The sequence below is a fragment of the Amblyraja radiata genome, chromosome 15, assembly GCF_010909765.2.
Source record: "Amblyraja radiata isolate CabotCenter1 chromosome 15, sAmbRad1.1.pri, whole genome shotgun sequence".
Lineage (NCBI taxonomy): Eukaryota > Metazoa > Chordata > Chondrichthyes > Rajiformes > Rajidae > Amblyraja > Amblyraja radiata.
This window is the reverse complement of record NC_045970.1, coordinates 33,023,101-33,046,059: the sequence shown is the minus strand read 5'-3', so window position 1 is coordinate 33,046,059 and position 22,959 is coordinate 33,023,101. Positions and strand designations below refer to the sequence as shown.

At 43.2% G+C, this 22,959-nt stretch overlaps 1 protein-coding gene across 2 annotated transcripts in view; it reads left to right on the top strand.

The window, feature by feature from the left end:
* rbm20 (RNA binding motif protein 20) overlaps positions 1-22,959 on the top strand; it is a 169,706-nt gene that overhangs the window by 132,818 nt on the left and 13,929 nt on the right. For both annotated transcript variants that reach the window (XM_033033990.1, XM_033033991.1), the window contains exons 8-12: positions 2,053-2,132; positions 5,271-5,955; positions 14,555-14,653; positions 16,101-16,746; positions 21,783-21,902. In XM_033033990.1, the coding sequence (XP_032889881.1) occupies positions 2,053-2,132; positions 5,271-5,955; positions 14,555-14,653; positions 16,101-16,746; positions 21,783-21,902 (1,630 nt within the window). The remainder of the gene's footprint in view (positions 1-2,052; positions 2,133-5,270; positions 5,956-14,554; positions 14,654-16,100; positions 16,747-21,782; positions 21,903-22,959) is intronic.

Sequence of the window (22,959 nt, the reverse complement as noted above, 5' to 3'; positions counted from 1 at the left end):
ATCTGGAGGTGTGTGTTTTCACACTCCTGTACCTTTTGCCTAATGGGAGAGAAGACAGGAATGTTTTTCAACTGGGCAAGTAGCAGCTATGTTGGGCTGGATCACATCTTGCTTTAATATCTAATCTAGCTTGCAGAGAAATTTTGTAACCAGAGGATTGATTCCGCTGCCCTCTTTAGATGTTACTTTAGACTTTAGAGCAGTGTAGAAACAGGCCCTTTGGCCCACTGAGTCCAATGATCACCCGTACACTTGCTCTATCCTACACACTGAGAACAATTTACAGAAGCCATTAAACCCACAAACCTGCACGTCTTTGGAATGTGGGAGGAAACCGGAGCACCCAGAGAAAACCCACGTGGTCACAGGGAGATCGTACAAACTCCGTACAGACAGCACCCATAGTCAGGATCGAACCTGGGTCTGTGGCGCTGTAAGGCTTCATAGCATGAACTTCTCAAATCAGAAACCGAGGCAGCAATACTAATATTATTCATCCAGTTAAAACATTCACAGACTGGCAGTACATTTACCAGAATAAATAAAGATATCCTGTTAACTTTTACTTGGTTGCCCCAGCACCCAATGTAGTTGTTTAGTTAATACAGGCACAAACAAGTTATTTTACTTTACACTAGACTTCAGACTCTGTTTTTATTTCACATTTGCAGTGCATCCAGTGTTTTGGTTTTGTTCTATTGATTTTTCTGTGATGCACTGGCAATAAATACGACTTTTTAATTTTTGGCCTGATGATGTGGTAAATTAAAAAGCAACTTTGCTAAGGCAAAAATTAACGCAGTACACTTCCTTGGTTTTCATTTGTATAGTTTTGAAGTAATGATTTCAAAATCTTCTGTAAAACTGTGGCTGAGTATGAATGTCCACAAAACTGGATAAATTGGTGCAACAGGTTTCCTAAAGGTGATACTGAATTAAAAATAGTTCAATTAATCTGGACAATTGTTTTGACTGGGTTTACATTGTTTGGAAATACTTGGATTTTGAAATCTATCTCACAAAAAGATACAGAGATTTTTTTTTTTAAGTCAATGAATGTTACATTTTTCAAAAAACTGTAAATCTGAAATAAAAGCAGGAAATGTTGGAAATATTCAGTAGTGGAGAGAAAATGGGAGTTAACATTACGGCGGCACAGTCATAGAGCTGCTGCCTTACAGCGCGAGAGACCCGGGTTCGATCCTGACTACGGGTGCTGTCTGTACAGAGATTGTACGTTGCCACTGTGACCACGTGGGGCTTCTCCGGGTGCTGTTTTCCACCCACGTTCCAAAGACATGCAGATTTCTAGGATAATTGGCTTCGGTGGAAACTGTAAATTGTCCCAAGCGTGTGGGGATTGCTAGTCGGCACGGACTCAGTGGGCCAAGGAGCCTGTTTCCACGCTGCATCTCTAAAGTCTAAGTCCTGTTTTTATATTCTTGTCCAATGGAAAAAAAAGTAAAAAAATGTTGGATCTTTCAAAAAATAAAAGCAGGAAACGTAGGAAATACTCAGTTATGGAGAGAGGGTGGGAGTTAACATTAGATTTTTCTTGAGCAAGTAATAAGGGAAAATTGCTCTAAACATGGGTAAATGCAGATAAGATATAGACCTGTGATTTAATTCGATATCAAAGTATATTTGAGGAGCTGAAAAGCCTGTTCCTACCCCTATGCGCAGTAGCAACAGACATGTTATCTGTAACCCTTGCTGCTAAAATGGATCTGATAACATCACATATAATATTACACCGAGTGGTAATTTGTTAATGGTTGCAAAATAAACTAATTATACATATATTTGACAGCAACTGCGACTGAGCCTTGAGCCGACTGACCATCTGTGTGATACACTTAAAAAGGTTATGCTGTCGATCAAGTTTGACACTTGCAGGGAAAATAATTACTTCTTTAGCTTCCCTTGCAGTGAATGTACCTACAGTACCAGAGCGTACATTGGTGTATAAATCCATTGCCTTATTGTCCCTTAGATCCGCCTGGGATCATAAAGGCAGAGCAATTGAATTTGTGTTCTTTGAATTCTCTTCAGAAACCAGGGAAGAATGTTGATTCAATCATCAATGATATTAATTCTCAAAAGGAAAGGGAGATGCAGAAAAATGTGGACAGGTATTGTAATATATTTTTCTTAACAGACTTGTAACCGTGATTAAATGACTGTTCAAATATGTTATTTACAATAGAGAGATGATGGCAAAGTAACTGCAAATGGAGGTGATGTACACTGTGTATAATCATAGCAAAGACAGCAGACAATGTCGTTATGCTCCTTGTCTGATGTCCCTGGAAGAAGGTATTGCTGCTGTAAAATTTAGTTTAGTTTATTGTCACATGTACCGAGGTACAGTGAAAAGCTTTAATTGCATGTTAACTAGTCAGCGGAAAGACTATACATGTTTACAATTGAGCCATCCACACTGTACATAAAGGGAATAAAGTTTAGTGCAAGATAAATCCAGTAAAGTCGGAGTAAAGATAGTCCGAGTGCCTCCATTGAGGTAGATTGTAGCTCAGGACCGCTCTCTAGTTGGTGATAGGATTGTTTAGTTGCTGTATAACAGCTGGGAAGAAACTGTCCCTGAATCTGGAGGTGTGCATTTTCACACTTCTCCACCTCTTGCCTGATGCGAGAAGAGGGAGTGACCGGGGGTGAGACTCATCTTTGACTATAGTTGTTGAGGCAGCGTGAGTGTAGATGGAGTAAAAGCAGGTCCTAATACTCATTTGATCAGTGAACTGTGAGTGGTGATCTTAAATGGTTTGGAAAAGGAGAAATTGGCAGCTGCGACATGGAGTTCAGCTGGAATGAATGGGTTAAATGACAGGGGGAGGGAAGGGGGGGAGAAAATTGACAATAAAATGTGCAAATGTCATTAGTGATGGTGACATTTTATTTATCTGCAGAACTGGCTTTGAAGCTTCTTTTATAAAGCTGCTCAATGCCTCGTCCCAGTGGGAACAACATTCATTCATCAGTAATAAATTTAGTTTTTGGTTCATGGTACATCATCAACTGGATTGATTACCTCTGGTTATCATTCAGCCTGGCCTGAACCCTTAAATTCCTCATTTTCCTTCATAAGATTTTTTTTCAGAATTTAATTCTTACGCTTTCAGTGATTCTTTGGATTTTTTTATTATTATATGCTATCCAATCTTCCAACCTTTCGCCAGTCTTCACACACTTCACACACTTCACATGCTATTTAATCATAGAATATAGAATAGTACAGCACTGGAACAGGCATTTCAGTTCACAAAATCCATGCTGAACATGATGCTGTTAAACTAATCTTCTACATCTGCACGTAATCCATATCTCTCCGTTCTCTGCATATAAAGATAGGCACATGGATATCTTTAAAATCCATAGATAGACACAAAAAGCTGGAGTAACTCAGCGGGACAGGCAGCATCTCTGGAGAAAAGCAATGGGTGATGATTCGGGTCGAGACCCTTCTTCAGACTGTAGAGAGATTTAGAACAATGATTTAGAACAATGAATGAAAGATATGCTAAAAAATAATGATGATAAAGGAAACAGGTAATTGTTAGCTGTTTGTTGGGTGAAAACAAGAAGCTGGTGCGACTTGGGTGGGGGAGGGATGGAGAGAGAGGGAATGCCGAGGTTACTTGAATTTAGAGAAATCAATATTCATTCAGCCTGGGTTTTAAGCTACCCAAGCGAAATATGAGATGCCGTTTCTCCAATATGCATTTAGCCTCCTTTAAAATCCATGTTAGCTTTAACTTGTTTCTTTGCCCGTGAATGGTGGCCCTCCCCTTAGAAGTTTTCTTTCTCAGTGGAAGGGACATATTGTGAAAGATTCCTTTAAATGCCTACCATTGTATCTTGACTGACTGATCCCTCAACCTCATTTGCCAGTTCACTTGAGCTATTTCTGCTTTTGTGCCCTCATAACTGCCCTTGTTAAAGTTTAAAGCAGTCGTCCTTGACCTATTCTTTCTTCTTTCAAGTTGAATGTAAAATTCAATAATGTTGTTCATGTCATAGGAGCAGAATTAGGCAATTCCGCCCATCGAGTCTACTACGCCATTCAATCATGGCTGATCTATCATTCCCTCTCAACCCCATTCTCCTGCCTTCTCCCTGTAACCGTTAACCCTCTTACTAATCAAGAACCTGTCAATCTCCACTTTAAAAATACCCAAATACTTGGTTTCCACAGCTGTCTGTGGCAATGAATTCGACAGATTCACCACCCTCTGGCTAAGAAATTCCTCCTTATCTCCGTCTAGAGGTACATCATTTTATTCTGAGGCTGTGCCCTCTTCCTAGAATCTCTCATTGGAAACATCCTCTCCACATCCACTCTATCCAGGCCTTTCACTATGCAGTAAGTTTCAATGAGTTGCCCCCTCATCCTCAGCGAGCACAGGCCCAGAGCTTTCCAATGCTCATCATACATAAATCAATCAATTCGGACCGAGCCTAAGTATTCAGCGAAACGGTCTCTGACTCTACGTTTGGTCTCGCCGATGTGCAAATTCTTACTTGCGTACGAGTTTGGTTTCAGTTTCTGTTTCAGTTTAGTTTATTGTGCTTTGACTTTGACTCTGACATGGGGGGGGAGAGTGCAGTGGAGAGATAAGTTTTTTTGGCCTTCCATCACAGCAATGTGATGGATGTTTATGTAAATTATGTTGTGTCTTGGGTCTATTTGTTTGTAATGTATGGCTGCAGAAACGACATTTCGTTTGGACCTCAAGGGGTCCAAATGACAATAAATTGAATTGTATTGTATTGTTGTATTGTCACGTGTACCGAAGTACAGTGAAAAGCTTTTTGTTACGACTAATAGATGTTTAAAATCAATCCATTTGCAGTATAAGATACATGATAAGGGAATACGATAAAATACGATATGATACGATACAATAGAACTTTATTTATCCCAAGGGGGAAATTGATCTGAAAATGGCCATAAAAACACAAAAATACAAAATATATGAAACATGAAATTAAAATGACGAGTGGAAAGGATTGAGGATTTGCAAATATTAGGATGGGGTGGGGGGGGGGGGGGGGGGGTCAGTCTCAGTTTACCCCATGACAGAAGGGGGAGGAGTTGTACAGTTTGATGGCCACAGGGAAGAAGGATCTCCTGTGGCGTTCTGTCCTGCATCTTGGTGGAACCTGTCTGTTGCTGAATAACGTTTAGAATAAAGTTTGAGGGGAGGTTGCTGTATGTTGTCCCTTACAGCTGGGCCCTTTGTTTCTTGTAGGTTTCCATCGGAAAGGCCCCGGTCGCGCAGTCCTCTTGCGCAGTCACTCAGCCCCAGGGTGGAGTCTCACAGCCCGAGCATGGCATCCTGCTGCTCCTCCCAACATTCCTCCTCCAGCCCCCGGAAGGGCAACCTGAGCCCTATGGCGATCACACGGGGGGAACGCAGCAACAACAACGGGATGGAGCGAAGATCTTCACGAGGCCATCATTCCCACAAGAGAAGGGAGGAGGAGAAGAGTGAGTTCATGCTGAAGATTTGTGGCGGAGTCGAAGCCGATAGGTGGGGTTATGACAGAAAGCAGCACTTAAAATCAAGTGGGCGCGCCAGTCCGCTGATCTTGGAGGACGGCGGAGATGGTTACCAAGGTTACAAAGATAAATACGCTAAATCCAGCCTCCAAAACCTGATCCCGCCCCATTCTAAATACAGGGTGCAAAATGAAGAGGATTACAAGAGAGAACGTAAGCGTCAATCAGCAAGATGCCACCACTCACCACGGACTAAAGAGAAAGTTAGAGACGCCCACCAGCAGTCAGGCAAGAGAACAAGCTGTGGCAGCCAAGATCAGGCTGAGCACAAGGGTGAATTGGATGGTCATAAGAATGCTCGGATGGATGGTGTCTGCCACCGAGCCCAAGAGGAGGTGGGAACGAGAGAACAAAATGAAACCTCCGACAGTGAGGTGAGAATGCAGTCGCTATCATGAAGATTCAGTAACGGGGTAGGGGGTAAGGCATGGTTATGTTACAAGACCAGCAACACAGAGGGAGGACAAATGATCTGGTCCAAATGTGTCCAAATTCCAACACTGCAAATGGAGGTATCTAAATTCTGCCAGTTACTAAATCTCTTGTGCAAATAAATGATGTGCTTGATAGCGCTGGATAGAGTGGATGTGGAGAGGATGCTTCCATTAGTGGGAGAGTCTAGGACCAGAGGGCACAGCCTCAAACTAAAAGGACGTAACTTTAGAAAGGAGATGAAGAGTAATTTCTTTAGTCAGGGGGTGGTGAATCTGTGGAATTCATTGCCACAGAAGGCTGTGGAGGCCAAGTCAGTGGATAATTTTAAGGCAGAGGTACACAGATTCTTGATTAGTAGAGGTGTCAGGGGTTATGGGGAGAAGGCAGAAGAATGGGGTTGAGAGGGAAAGATAGATAAGCCATGATTGAATGGCAGAGTAAACTTGATGTGCCAAATGGCCTAATTCTGTCCTTATGACTTATGAACTTATGAACTTGACTTTTAATTGATATGGCTTAGCAAGTCACTAGGTTCAAGTACAATAAGGAATAGGCAATATATGTCCCACCTGCAGTGATTTACTTTTTTTTAATCAGTCACATTCATCTGTCACTTTTCTTGTGAAGTCCTACTTACGGTGGGATTGCTGTCAGGGCCTTTAAGGAAAAGTAGAAGGATGCAGCATATTTATAATGATCGCCACAAACTCAGGGCACCACTTAACACTGGACATAGGCACAAAGTTCTGAAGTAACTCAGCGGGTCAGGCAGCATCTCTGGAGAAAAAGGCTGGGCGACTTTTCAGGTCAGGACCCTTCTTCAGGCTGAAATTATAGGGAAGGGGGCTGGAGGTAAGTAAAGGCCAGCAACAGATGACCAAAGAAGGGTGGAGCCCATAATGGCCCATTGTTGGCTGGAAAAGAGGTGATAACGAAGGGATACAGCGATGCGAACAATGGAAGTAGTAAGATGACTAGGAGGGGGGTAGGGAGGGAATGTAAGGGCTCCTTGAAATTAGAGAAATCAACGTTCATACTGCTGGGTTGTAAGCTGCCCAAGTGAAATATGAGGTCCTGTTCCTCCAATTTGTAAACGGCCTCACCTTGACAGTGGAGGAGGTAGGGACAGAGAGGCCAGTATGGGAATGGGATGGGGCATTACAATGTTTGGCAACGGGGAGATTAGCTGGATAGCTCAGAAAGCAATGGATGAGTTATAGTCTTTATTCTAAGGGATGCGGTGACACTACAGTTGGAATACCAGATGCTGCAAAAAGGGTTTGAATTTATACTTATTTCATTGCTTTTAGTGTATCCTCTTCAATAGTTCTCTGTCTCTGCTCATCTGGTGAGTGATTCAAATGCAAAAGCCACATGATTATGACATTTCAAAAATGCTCTGAACATTATTCTTAACCTCATATACCAAGGGGTTCTAAAAATAAGACTGACTGAGTTAATTCCATATTTTAGAATTGCAGTGTTGATCGATTCTGTGCACAGTGCTTTCTTTCATATTTTCTGAAAACATATCATATAAAGCATGTAAATGTTTCTGATCATGTGCCCATTGGATTGTGTGGGTGGCAAATGAGGTAATGGAAACAATTGCTCTTTCAAGCATTCATATAAAAAATAATGTAATCAGATGTAGAACAAAACTCATCTTTCAGTTCCCCAATAATACCCGTTGAGCCCAGCTTCAGAAATATGCTTATTTTACATTTCCATATCAGTCACTCTGAGCCATTTTGTGCAATAGGAATCAACGCTGAAATGCCCTAAACTCATTGTATGCGGTTATAGTAAGATTAAACGAGAACTTACCAGTTTGAAGTTTGATCTTGATTTTATGAGGAGTTACGATGAGCGATTACGTGAAGAAGGGCCGTCCGTCTGCGTGCGCGTCAATCTTCAAAGCAGCGGAGTTAAATCACAGATAAAAAGAAGACCTGAAAATAGTAAGATTGAAGAAACTAGAACTTCCATGTGACCTTGATAGTATGAGGGTGGGAGCGGTGGGCACGTAATCGCTCATTGTAACTCCTCATAAAATCAAGATCAAACTTCAAACTGGTAAGTTCTCGTTTAATCTTACTATTTTACTTCGGAGTCACGTGAGTGACTACGTGAAGATTTCAAAGCTCTGTGATTTTGCGCCGGTTACGAATCCAGGCGCCACACACTGAATGGATTGACCATGGATGCGTGTAATCATTAAAGCATTCAGACATTACGTAGTTAAGTAAGGACACTGATGCTTTAAATGAAATAAAAGTTTTTAAAAACTAGTTTCCCCTCCCAACCTTGGGGGTAAACTATGGGACAGAACTTAAAATGGTACGTGCAAACACCCCCAGTCCGGTAATAGGTTTGTTATAAAACCGGTGGACCGTTATTTCATTCGTCCATCCTGCAGCCACTAGGATGTTGTCAAGAGGCACGTCCATTGCTCTTGCTGCCGACGTAGATGCAGCCCTGGTGGAGTGAGATTTAACCATATGAACGTTCACTCTGTTACCGCCATTACCCCCTTTGACCATCTGGAGATGGTTTGTGTTGACACCTTCTGGTCTGTTCTGAGCCTCTGTGGTTCTCCGTAACTCTCAGATAGTGATGTTAGTATGTTACCACACACACAACCGTAGGTCCTCTGGATATGCCAAGAACTGGATCTCCATCCCTGGCATTCCTGGCCTGCTATGTTTATATCACGACAGTTATAGGACGACAGATGGCACAATGGGCTAAGTGTTCGGCTGGCAACCTGAAGGTGGCCGGTTCGAATCCTGCTTGGAGTGTGTACTGTCGTTGTGTCCTTGGGCAAGACACTTCACCTACCTTTGCCTGGGACTAGAGACGGAAATTAGCCACTGATTGGCTACAATCTCGCATATTTACATGCAAAATGTTCATTAATATGCACTGTCCCTATAAACAAATTATTATTATTATCAGGTTCCTGATTACGAATGTTATGTTGTTCATATTGGTGGTCATGTGGTCCAACCGTAGCTTTTGCAGTGTCTGGACTCTTTGTCAGCATACCACCTTCAGGGTTAGTTATAGGCGGTCCCCACTGTCAAAGTAGGGTTAGTACCACGCTCACACCCCATGTCCATGTACCTTGGTCTTAGAGGTATTAGATTGTAAATTCTCTTCATGAATTTTGTTGTAAAGGGGTGCGTTCCTATCGACCTGTGCCCTGCTTGCAGCATCAGATAGGAGGAAAGTGCGCCTCTGGCACTATTGATTGCACTATAACTTTGTTTATCGTTATAGTACAGAGTTGATAGGAAACTCCAAGACATCTGTTATCCGAACTGTGTTGTATTTGTTCAGACAGTCCTATGCCTTGAAATGGCCTCCTCAGAATCTGCAGACCAACAAGTTAATACGTTCGTGTAGTGGATGATTACTCCCTGTAACTGGGTTGCTAGGAGGTCCCTGCTCTTGGGTACAGTCATAACTGGCTGAACTATAGTTCCCAAAATTTTTGGGGACTAGGCTTGAGTAGGCCAATCTGGCACTAGCAATATGCCTGTGGCTTAGTCTTGCTTGATTTTGGTCAAGCATTGGTTTGTGAGACAATTTTGCGGAAAGCATGCATAAACAATCCTCCCCAATTGAGGGAGAAAGCATCCACTGCCTTTGTTCCTGGATCCTGCTTGCAGGACACATATCTGGGTAACTGATGGTTTAGTCTAGATGCAAATAGATCAAATCTGGTATGCCAAATCGTGTAGTTATTTCGTTAAATACTACCTGATTCAACATCCATTCTGTGTTGTTATTAAACATCCGTGATCCAGCATCTGTCAACGTGTTATATCTACCTCGTAGATTTCCCAAATATTCCTCTTGATACACCAGTGCCAAATGAGGTTCGACAATCTATCGTAAGATACAGATTTTACACCACCCTTGTTAGTGGATATGTGCCACCGCAGTGGTGTTATCAATCTGAATTTGAACAAGCACCGGTTGCATATTGCTACAGAACCCCTTGAGTCCAAATTGTGCCCCCAACAATTCTGGGTAATTTATTCCATGTGTTGGGGAATTACAGACTCCTGCTCATTCCATCTGCCCCCACAGCTCTAGACTGTGTTAGTGGCTTCCCATCCTTAGCTGCTAGCATAGGTCTGAATTGAAATTGAAATTGAAATTGAAATAATTTAATTGCCACACAACCAAGGTCGGTGGTATTTGGGTTGCCAGCAGCGGTACAATAATAAAGAACACAACCACAATAAAAATTTTACACAAACATCCACCACAGCATTCATCACTGTGGTGGAAGGCACAGAGCTTGGCCAGTCCTCCTCCATTTTCCCCCGTGGTCGGGACCACCACCCTCCACAGCCGTTGCTGCGGGCGTCCAGATGGTAAGGGACAAAGTCAAAGTCAAGGTGAGTCCAGGATCGGCTCTTCCCAACCAGAGACCGCGGCTTCAGGCTGGTGTAGGCCGCAGGCCGGCGGTCAAAGTTTTAAAGTAGCTGCCGTGCCGCAGCCGGAAGCACCGCAGTCTGCAGGGCCAGCGGTCGAAGCTCCCCTCCAGGGGAGATGATAAGTCCATGCCGCGCCCACGGTAGAAGACAGCCACGGGCCGGCGGTGGAAGCTTCTTCTTCCCCCCGGGTCCCCAACGTGAGATCCCGGGCTGTGGACGCCGCACCAGCTGGAGTTCTGCAGACCGCTGCTTCAGGCTGCCGGCTGCCGCGGGCCAGCGTAACGGAGCGCTCCCCTCCAGCGAGGTCTCACCCGCTCCGCGCCGAGAGTCCACGCTGTGCCCGCCGCTGAAGCTCCAGGCGCGTCTCCGGGAAAGTCCGCGCCGATCCCTGCTGTTAGGCCACGGGGGAGGCGACCTGAAAAAGTCGCCTCTCCATGGAAGAGGCGGCCGAAACGGTTTCCCCCTTACCCCCCCACACCACCCACCCCTGAAGAACCCTTGATGGCTTTCAAGCAAATTTACTTTGAGCTTTCTCTCGTTCGTTATCCACCGTAGTTATTCAACAAAGGCCTCTGCTGGCAATCCATAGTTTTGCCAATTTTGCCTGCATGGAATCTGAGTGTTCGTTCCTTTGCTCGCTGTAATTCTGGTAATGCAAAGGCCCGTACGTACTGCTGGAAATGCGGCTACTATTTGCCAATTACACTCGCTGTTTACCTGATAGATGGCTAGTATTTGACTATCAGGTCATAGCAGGCTTGATTAATATAGTCGTTTGCCCCTAGGCAAAGTCACCAACATATTTACTGTTTTTGATAGTAAATTCTAGGTAATCAATTACCCTTGCAGGTGTCAATTTTGATTTAACTGGATGGATGAGGTAACCAATTCTATCAAACAGGGTTTTGGTTTGCTTTGACTTCTGCCAATTCTTGGTGCCTCCAAAATGAAATTGTCCAAATATGCCATTACTATGTGGTTCTGAGACCTTTGTAGACCCAGAATTGGTTTCCGTAGTTTTGTCAATAGTCTAGGAGCTGATGTCAACCCATTTGGCAGATCCATACCATCCAGTTAAACTTCAAATATCTCCTGTTCTTAGTGAATAGACACCGAATAGTATGCATCTTTGAGGTCGATGCATGCCATGTGACCATTTTATAGGAAGCAAACAAAATTACTGTTTCTAAAAGTCTATACTGCACAAATGAGTTAAACCTGGATGAAGTGACATCCTCCATCTGTCACATGTCCTGAATGGCAATCCTGCCCAAAATTACTGGGCCTGCCTCGAAGACAATTCCAGTCCGAGTTCCAAGTCTGCTTGGAACCTGTGTATGTTGTGCAGTAAAATTATCACGTTATTATCTGTTTTTTTATTTTTTTTATTTTATTTTATTTTTTTTTTTAAACCAGTTCTGAAATTTCATGTTATTGTCATTTTGAACAAGAACACAAGAGTAAATTACCAACATGTAACTGCTCCACAATCCCTTGTTTCAGTAAACCCAGACCCACCTACCTCCATGGCTACCGGTGGTCTTGTGGTAAGCCCAAAGGCCCCTGATGCGGATTCCTTTTCTCTCCTTGATTGGGAGTAGGACTGGTAAGGAGTGTGGATTCCATGTTTCTCCTGACCTCTGCTTGGGTCTGGTCTGAAAACCTCATCATACTGAACCTGCCTTGTAGGACAATTCTGGCCATTATTTTGAGTCTGCCTTGAAAGACGACTCTGATCGTATTTCCATGCCCAGCTTTCAAGCTACCACCGGATTCAGTGAACCGCTTACCCCCTATGGAGGTGTGGGGTGTGTTGTCGCCTATGCGGATATTCTGCCAACTGCTGGCTGTTGAGGCCATATGCATGCTTCAGTATGTTCATACATTAAATTCGAGATCAGTTACCTACTGATCATTCACACTCCCCTCCACTGAGAGTGAGGTTCGTAGGCAGCCCTGAAAACAGGTGCTGCCGCAGGCCCCTGAGGATACCTGTGCTGACATGGCCCTTGCAGTGGACCTAAATGAGATTCTATCATTGGTCAGACTGAAATGGACCATGAATGCTCCTCTCCTCAGAGCAGGAGACATTTGTGCAGCCCTGAAAACAGGTGCTGCTGCCTGCGGGTTCTCCATAATACCCGGGCTGTCAAGAGCTAGATTCCATCCAGGGAAGCACCCAGTGGAACCTGGATGATTGCAGAAGCACTTATTTTCTGTTTGTTTGTATGGAAGCTTATTATTCCTTTTATGTAAAGCATTTTGGTGTTGACTTAAACAGTGCAATATAAGTAAAACTTACTTATTTACTTCCTTTCTTCTGCTTGTCCCTGGGAAGGTTTCCCCCCCCTCTTCTTTGTACTCTGATTCAGAGTGGTTTCTTCCACATGTAGTTCCCCCTCCAATGGGGAAGACATTGGGCTGCCCCATGTGCGAGGCTCCCGGCACCGGCACTGCTGTAGGCCGGGCTGATGCTGCTCCCTCCTTTGGAGCAGATCATTGTTGGAGCAACTTCTCCATATGTTGCTCCATGTGGGAGAAGTCGTCCTCAGACGCTCTCCGTTGAGGGAGGGTATCCCTCTTCCCTGGACTCATCTGAGTCAACGGGTTCGTTTAGACTTGCGGGTGGCATTACGCCCCGCAGGACAACCATGGAGCTCCTGCTCCCGCGCAAAGTCTCCTGCCGATTCTGCTGTCGGCGCTAATGTCGGGAACAAGACCGTCGCCCGCTATTTGGAAGGTTGCGGTCTTCGGCAGCCGACATCCCCGCGGGCCGTCTCCTCGACATCTGGGCTCTGAAAAAAACTTCAAGCCCGAAAGAACGCAGGTAAGTGATTCAACTTTCCTTACCTGCTCATCCTGACGGCCTGGGAGGACTCAGTGCCTGCCAGTCCGTCGTGCGTGTTGCGTTCAGACGTAATGATGCGCACGCAGACGGACGGCCCTTCTTCACGTAGTCACTCACGTGACTCCGAAGTAAAATTAGCGGTAGCACTGTATAGTTGCTGCCTTACAGCGCCAGAGACCTGGGTTTGATTCTGCCTTCAGGTGTTGTTGGTGCGGAGTTTGTATGTTCTCCACATGACTCCGTGGGTTATCCCCAGGTATTCCGATTTCCTCCTACATACCACAGACATACAGGTTTGTTGGTTAATTGGTTTTGGTAAAAATTGCAAATTGTCCCTAGTGTGTAGAATAGAGCTTCTATGCAGGAATCGCTGGTCGGCGCATACTCAGTGGGCCAAAAGGCCTGTTTCCGCCCTGTGTCTCTAAACTAAACTGAACGAATAATCTGACAGTGGAGACTTTTAAATTAATAAAACACTTGAACCGTGGTACATCCCAAACTATGTTAGACTCAAATAATTACTTTTGAAGTGCAATGTAGGAATCTCAGCAGCCAATAAGCACAAAGCAAAGGAACCACAAGAATAATGTGATAATTGTTTTTAAATTGAAAGATACTGCATATAAATTGGTTCACTGAATTCATGCTGACCATCGATTACCCGTTCACACCAGTTCTCTGTTATCCCACTACGCATCCACTCCCTACATACTGGGGCAATGTTACAGAGGCCGGAAAACCTACAAATCCTCACGTCTTTGGAATGCGGGAGGAATCCGGAGCACCCAGAGGAAACTCACGCGGTCACAGGGAGAACAAGCAAACTCCACCAGAAGTCAAATTCGAACCTGGGCCTCTGGTGCTGTGAGGCAGTGGCTCAAACAGCTGTATCACTGGAATAATGACCAGATAATGTTTTATATCAGTGATATTTGAGGGATAAATATTGGCCAAAGCCCCTGTGTTCCTCTTTAAGACAGTGCCATGTGATATTTAACACTTACCAAGAGGCTAGGACTTGATTAAATGTCTCCTTCAAAGGAACAGCAAGCATCTCTTTCAGCACTGCACTCCACCACCCCAGATTTTTCTGTACTGGGGTCTGGTGGGAAGTTTGTACCCACAAACTGCTGATTAAGGCGAGAGGTCTAACCCTGAGCCCCAGTTACGTTTACATTACAGTTTATTCCTGTTCAGAACAGGCTCAATATTGCAAAACCGTTCTTGCTATGATTGCAGGTTGGCGAAGAAGACAGTGTATGTTCTACAAAAAAAAATTCATCCCGCAGGAGCAGCAGGTTACCAGAATCAGAGTCAGGAAGAAGCACAAAAGAACAGGTACAATTTAGTGATAGCTTCAATATTTAGCCTTTATTGCAAAATGATCTAATGTACTAAGATGTGGCTTGCTGTGGTAGTATGTTGGCATGGCGTTATCGGGATGAGTGTTGATTCCTCATTTGCCATTTCTGTTCTTCTTTGGGAAGGAATGGAAATTGTCCAGGGCATGTCCACATCCAAATAAATTAGAGACCAAGTAGATAAGGCTGGCGTTGTGGTCTAAAATCACCTTGAGCAGATGTGGATAACTGCTGGCTTCTTTACATCTTAGCTCAGGAAACAGTTATGGAGTAGGGTGGCACGGTGGCCTAGCGGTAGAGTTGCTGCCTTACAGCACTTGCAGCATCAGAGACCCAGGTTCGAACCCGACTATGGGTGCTGTTTGAACGGAGTTTGTACGTTTTCCCCGAGACTGCGTGGGTTTTCTCCGAGATCTTCGGTTTCCTCACGCACTCCAAAGATGTACAGGTTTACAGGTTAATTGGCTTAGTGTATATGTAAATTGTCTGTAGGATAGTGCTAACGTGCGGGGATCGCTGGTCCGTGCGGGCTCGGTGGGCCAAAGGGCCTGTTTTCGCGCTGTACCTCTAAACTAAACTGGAACGTGAGTGGGGAGGGAATATAAAATGACGCATTGTTTATTTTCTTCTTGGATGGAGATGACCAGTACCACAAGGCACTACCTTGTTTTGGAAAGGAGGCAGAGATTTACTGGAATGACGCCTGGATTAGGGGGTTTCAGCTACAGGGAGAGGTTGGATAAACTTGGATTCTCTGGAATATCAGAGCTTGAGGGAAACTTGACAGAAGTATATAAAATTATAAGAGACATAGATAAGGCAGATACACCCTTTTCCTTGGGTGGAAATGTCCAACACCAGAGGGCATAGTTATAAGGTGAGAGGAGGAAAATCTATTGGACATGTGCGGGGCAATTTTTTTTAAAGAGAGTGATGAGTGCTTGGAACACACTGCCTGGGGTGGTGGTGGTGGCAGATATGATAGTGACATTTAAGAGGGTTTTGAATGGGCGCCTGGAAGTGCAAGGAATAGATGGGTGTGGATCATGTACAGGCAGATGAGATCAGTTGAACTTGGCATTGTGTTGGGCACAAACATTGTGGGCCAAAGGGTCCATTCTTGTCGATGTGCTGAACAGTTCAATGGTCTATAACTGGTTTAAGTAGATTTGTAGTTAACCTCTGCCAGGTCACCACCCACGTTCAGTCGTAGACCTTCAATGGAATGAGATTGCTACATGAGAATGATTAGTCAGGAATCTGAGGAATTACTTGACCTCCACAGAGTGCAGAGTAAAACCAGGATCAGCAACTCAATGCAGAAACAATGAAAGCTCTTCTCAGCCCACCAACTCTTACTGTTCTTACACAGCCTGCTGTTTGGCCTGACCTTTAACGATATCTTTCTCATTATTTGCAAATAGAGCACATCTTCTGAAAGCGGAAGTGAGATCGAAGATGAAGAGTGTTATATAGGCAGCTTGGAGGAGTTTGTGACTGTGGATGAGGTGGGAGGTGAGGATGAACATTTGATGGAGGTACAACCAGAGGTTCCTGAGATCCAGGAGAGCGCCTGTATTCAAACGGAACAGGATGGAAATATGGAAATAAGCAACAATGATCAAATAGCAAAAGAGATGGTTACTGACTGTGGACATCCCGATGACAACCCTCGTAGCTCTTCACCCAGAGATCCAGGACTAACGAGTCCAACTCCTTCTTTAAGCAGTGACCGTGTTAGCATGGAATCTGAGAACCACTCTCTATTAACGGCCAATTCACTGAATGAGATTGAACAGACTACTGTGAAAGATCTACAGAGTCCTGTGGATTGTCAAAGCTGTGAAATGAGCAAACTGTTAACTGAAAGTGTATCCATTGAGCATCTGGATTCAGAAAATCTGCGCGGACCTATTGGGTCTTGTGAAAATGATGAGAAACAGCCACAGGAACATTCTTCAAAGGAAGTGGTAGAACCACCAAGAACAGATCAGTCCGTGGCAAGCTCCAGCATAGGAAGTCCTGAAGCAGCTGAAATTAAGAAAGAGTCTCCAGAAGGAATCAGTAGAGGTACATGATGCTAATGTCCTCTCTTAACATTTGGGATATAATTTTTGATTATTGCATTCTGAACTGCACGAAAGCATTTTCCATATAAATACGTATGTCAGGAATGCTTGAAGGTTCTCTGTTGCCCTTTTGCACAAAGGACACGTATCCTTCAGGCATTATTCTTCCCCAAAGACAGACACAAAATGCTGGAGTAACACAACAGGTCAGGTAGAATCTTTTCATTAATTTCTTCTTCATTCACCTGTCCATTTTCTCCAGAGATGCTGCCTGCCCCACTGAGTTACTCCATCATTTTGTGTCTCTCTTTGGTATAAACCAGCATCTGCACTTCCTTTTTATTACGTTTTTCTTTCCAAGTTGTTCAAAGTCTTCTGAATCCCTGGGAGTAGTCTCACATACACTCACCATTGCAGAGTTCACTCATTCAGTCGTAACACACCCTAGTAGCTGGAAGAGCGCCACATCCATTGTAGCATGTATCTTTCAGAGCATGTTTCTCGAACGACCACACCTGTTAGGCTAAATACTGGCAGCAGCAGGAACATGCCCGAGACCAATAAAAAATGCAAAGCTGAAACTGAGGTAGTGCACCCAACAAAGGTTGTTTTTGTGTACTTTGAACTTAAGATCTTAATCTTAATGAAACTTTCACAAGTAGCATTAGGTGAAACACCATGTGATTTTATATCATTAAAACGTGATAAAGCAATCTCTGGGATCTAGTTTTGGATTCATTGCACCTTTGTTCAATAAACATACAGAAATCCTAAATCGTTTAACCTTTGCCTCAAGCACCATTCCATTGTCACCATTCCTTTTATGGCCTCAGGCTAACCCAGGCCATTCACAACCTCAGCAGTCTAAAGGACCTAGAAAAGACCTAGCCTTACAATACTAGAGACCCGGGTTCAATATTGACTACGGGTGCTGTCTGTATGGAAATTGTATGTTTTCCCTGTGACTGCGTGAGTGTTCTTCAGGTGCTCCGATTTCCTCTACTATCCAAAGACATGCAGGTTTGTAGGTTGTGTCAAGTCTGAAGAAGGGTTTCGGCCCGAAACGTCGCCTATCTCCTTCGCTCCATAGATGCTGCTGCACCCGCTGAGTTCCTCCAGCAATTTTGTGTACCTTCAGGTTTGTAGGTTGATTGGCTTCTATAAATTGTCCCCGGTGTCTCGAATAGAATTAGTGTACGGGTAATCGCTGGTCAGCGTGGATTCAATGGGCTGAAGGGCCTGTTTCCACACTGTATTTGTAAAACTAAAACTAAAAACTAGGAAACAAAATCTAAACAACTCATTACTTAAAATGTCTTTATTTTTGTTGCTTCAGGTTCTTTTGTAGTCACTCTACTTCCATCTTGTCCCACTGATTGGAAACAGTGATCACAAGCAGATTCATTTATCTATATAATTAAAAGTCTTAACTGTTTGCACTGTATATTGATTTTAGAAAAAACGCGACCACTTACGGCTGTGATTTTTGGCCACCTTCCTCAGAATCCCGCTCCAGCTGTCAGGGTCAGAGGATTTTTCCCATCGATGAAAAATAAAAGACTTACTAATGTTTTTAAAATGTTGAGATTCTCTCTCCTGTCAATCATGCCATGAAGGCCACTCCCCTTCCGTGGGAGGGGGAGGAGCTATAAACCCGGACGTGTGGGCGTGGCTCAGTCTCTGCAAGATGGGGGAGGGAGAGGGTCACGATTCTCAGTCTGAGCTAGAAATCTACAGAACACTGAGAATACTGACCTGTGAGTGCCCTTTATGTGTTTTTAAACTGTGCCTTTTGCAACTGTGTGGCTATTGAAATGTGTGCCTTTTGCAACTGTGGGCCTTTTGCACCTGTAAAAAAAGATGAAAATATAGGGTACCATTTAACCGGAAAAGGACAAGATGAGAGTTTTAATAATAGGATAGATAGATAGATAGATAGATAGGTAGATAGATAGATAGGTAGATAGATAGATAGATAGATAGATAGATAGATAGATAGATAGATAGATAGATAGATAGATAGATAGATAGATAGATAGATAGATAGATAGATAGATAGATAGATAGATAGATAGATAGATAGATAGATAGATAGATAGATAGATAGATAGATAGATAGATAGATAGATAGATAGATAGATAGATAGATAGATAGATAGATAGATAGATAAAATAGAATAGAATGGAAGATGTGTAAGAAAGAACTGCAGGTGCTGGTTTAAATCGCTGAGTTACTCCAGTATTTTGTGTCTACCTAACAGTTAATGTACGTGTTATTTATACATAACATTAATTGTGTTACAGTATTTTAAATCATGATAATTTTAATCAACTTCAAATCCAATTCATCTTAAGAATATGCTCCCTCAAAATGTCTACTCAGAAAACTGTCCTTTTCTCAATTATTGGATGAGTCTTTGAAATCTCATTGGTATTTGCAAATTTGGCATCTTCCATTCACTTAATCTAACATTTGAGGTCAATTGAGCTTGGTGTATTGATGGAGAGATATAGCATGGAAATGGCCCTTTTGTCCATCAAATCCACACCGACCATCGATTACCCATCCACACAATTTCCGTTATCCCTCTTTCGCATCTGCACCCTACGCACTAGGAGCAATTTACAGAGGCCAATTAACCTACAAAGCTACATGCCTTTGGGAAGTGGGAGGAATCCGGAGCACTTGGAGGAAACCTATGCAGTTACAGGGAGAACTTGCAAACTCCACACAGACAGCACCCAAGATCAGGATCGCACCCGGTTCTCAAGCGTTGTGATGCGGCAGCTCCACCAGCTGCATCACTGTGCCGTCCTGATGATATCTTGTAAAATTTCCAAAATACTTTTGTGGAAATAACATAATTGTCCTGAGCAGTGATTTTAACATGAGATTAAAAATAAAATATGATTATTCAATTGATCTATTTGGATACCAATATGTGGTATCAATGAATGCTGAGACAATGCTGTGAGCCATCATATGAAGTGAATCCTACTATTTTCAGCATATATTAACAAATCATTTTAACTTGACAAAAATAATGGTTAAAATTCATGAACAGAAGTTAATTGAAATGCATAGGAAGATACTACAGGTGCTGGTTTACACCGAAAATAGACTCAAAATGCTGAAGTATCTCAAAGGGTCAGGCAGCATCTTGTTTTGGAGAAGGAAGTGTCTCGACTCGAAACGCCACCTATTGAGAAGGGTCTCGACCCGAAACGTCGCCTATTCCTTTCCTCCAGAGAAGCTGTCTGACCTGCTGAGTTACTCCAGCATTTTGTGTCTATCTTAATTAAAATGCATCGCCACTTGTTTCAAGCAGCTCTATATACAGTGCATTCAGAGTATATTCAGACCCCTTCACTTTTTCCACATTTTGTTACGTTACAACCTTATTCTAAAATGGATTAAATTCATTTTTCTTATCATCAATCTACATACAATACCTCATAATAAAAAAGGGAAAACAGGTGTTTAGAAATTTTTGCAAAGTAATTAAGAAGAAATAATTGAAATATCGCATTTACATAAATATTCAGACCCTTTGCTATGACACTCAAAATTGAGCTTCAGTGCATCCTATTTCCATTGATTATCCTTGAGATGTTTCTACAACTTGATTGGAGTCCACCAGTGGTAAATTCAATTGATTGTACATGATTTGAAAGGCACACACCTGTCTATATAAGGTCCTGCAGTTGACAGTGCATGTCAGAGCAAAAACCAAGCCATGAAGACGAAGGAATTGTCCGTAGACCTCCGATACAGGATTGTGTCGAGGCACAGATCTGGGGAAGGGTACAAAACAATTTCTGCAGCATTGCAGGTCCTGAAGAGCACAATGGCCGTCATTCTTAAATGGAAGAACTTTGAAACCACCAGGACTCTTCATAGAGCTGGCCGCCAGGCCAAACTGAGCAATTGGGGGAGTAGGGCCTTGGTCAGGGAGGTGACCAAGAACCCGATGGTCACTCTGACAGAGCTCCAGAGTTCCTTTATGGAGATGGGAAAAACTTCCAGAAGGACAACTATATCTGCAGCACTCCACCAATCAGGCATTTATGGTAGAGTGGCCAGACGGAAGCCACTCCTCAGTGAAAGGCACATGACAGCCCACTTGGAGTTTGCCAAAAAGCACCTAAATAAGAATCTCTGGTCTGATGAAACCAAGATTGAACGTTTTGGCCTGAATGCCAAGTTTCACGTCTGGAGGAAACCAGGCACCGCTCATCACCTGACCAATACCATACCTACGGTGAAGCATGGTGGCAGCAGCATCATGCTGTGGGGATGTTTTTCAGCGGCAGGAACTGGGAGACTAGTCAGAATCGAGGGAAAGATGAACAGAGCAAAGTATAGAGAGATCCTTGAAGAAAACCTGCTCCAGAGCATTCTGGAACTCAGACTGGAGCAGAGGTTAACCTTCCAACATGACAACGACCCTAAGCACACAGCCAAGACAACGCAGGAGTGGCTTCGTGACAAGTCTGTGAACGTCGTTGAGTGGCCCAGTCTTGAACCTGATCGAATATCTCTGGAGGGACCTGAAAATAGCTGTGCATCGACGCTCCCCATCCGTCCTGACAGAGCTTGAGAGAATCTGCAGAGAAGAATGGGAGAAATTACCCAACTACAGGTGTGCCAAGCTTGTAGTGTCATACCCAAGAAGACTTGAGGCTGTAATCCCTGCCAAAGGTGCCTCAACAAAGTACTGAGTAAAGGGTCCGAATACTTATGTAAATGTGATATTTCAGTTATTTATTTTTAATTACTTTGCAAAAATTTCCAGACACCTGTTTTTGCTTTTTTATTGTGGAGTATTGTGTATAGATTGACGATAAAAGAAAAATAATTTAATCAATTTTAGAATAAGGCTGTAACGTAACAAAATGTGGAAAAGGTGAAGGGGTCTGAATAATTTCTGAATGCCAGGACTTACTACCTGGTAATGGTTGTGCTACCTGGTAACAGTGAGGGAACAGAATCCCCGAGGAATGTCTGTGCTGATTCTAAATATTTTTTTAATGCAGAAAACACAAGCCAGCCATTGCAAGAATCAGCAGGAAGCAATCAACAACTCCCTCACATACAACAACCTGTGTTGCCATGGCAGCACAATGACGTCTTCTCTAACCTTAGTATTCCTCTAGGTAAGTACTGGTATGAAACTTTCAAAATAACGCATTTTTATAGTAGGTTTATTATGTAGAATTTAGTAGAACTGTTAATGTTGGATAATGGGGTTACGGGGAGAAGACAGTAGAATGGGGTTGAGAGGAAAAGATAGATCAGCCATGATTGAATGGCAGAGTAGACGTAATGGGCCAGATGGCCTAATTCTCCTCCTAGAATTTATGAAGTTATAAATCTAAATCCAAATAAATTACATGTCAGGACAGAATAATAAATTTATGTGTGACCAGTCTATGCATATATTTTAATATTTTCCTGTCAGATATTCTTTCAGGCTTTATAAATGGGTTCAACAAACTTATATCCATTGATGTACAATTGCATTTGATGTAAACTGTGCAAAAAGAAGCCATTGAGCCAAATTAGTCTGTACTACCATTAAGACTTTATACGAGTCTCCTCCCATTCCATCTTCCTCATCTTCAGCATTTCCCACCATTCCCTTTTCACGCATGTATTCGTCATTTCCTTTTGACAGCATCCATTTGCCTCCCCTAATTCTTTGTGCCAAATTATGGAACAAACTTGCACTGCATTTTCTACACCACTAGAAATTTAATTGGAATGGCATTAATTCTGTTTATGTAGGTCATTACTATTGGACATTCTGGATTATCAGATTCTATTTGAAATTCACTACAGCTCATTATCCCAGCCTTTGTTTGAGTGTAGAAGAAGACAAAGTCTGCTGGAGTAGCTCAGCGGGTCAGGTCTCAGGAGAACACGGTTAAAGACGTTTCAGAACAAGACCCTTCTTCTTCAGTAATCTGAAATGTTACCTGTCCATAGATCGACACAAAAAGCTGGAGTAACTCAGCAGACAGGCAGCAGCTTTGGAGAGAAGGAATGGGTGACATTTCAGGTCGAGACCCTTCCTCAGACTGAAGAAGAATTTTGAGTCCGAATAAGGGTCTCGACCTGAAATGTCACCCATTTCTTCTCTCCAGAGATGCTGCCAGTCCCGCTGAGTTACTCCAGCTTTTTGTGGCTATCTCCGGTTTAAACCAGAATCTG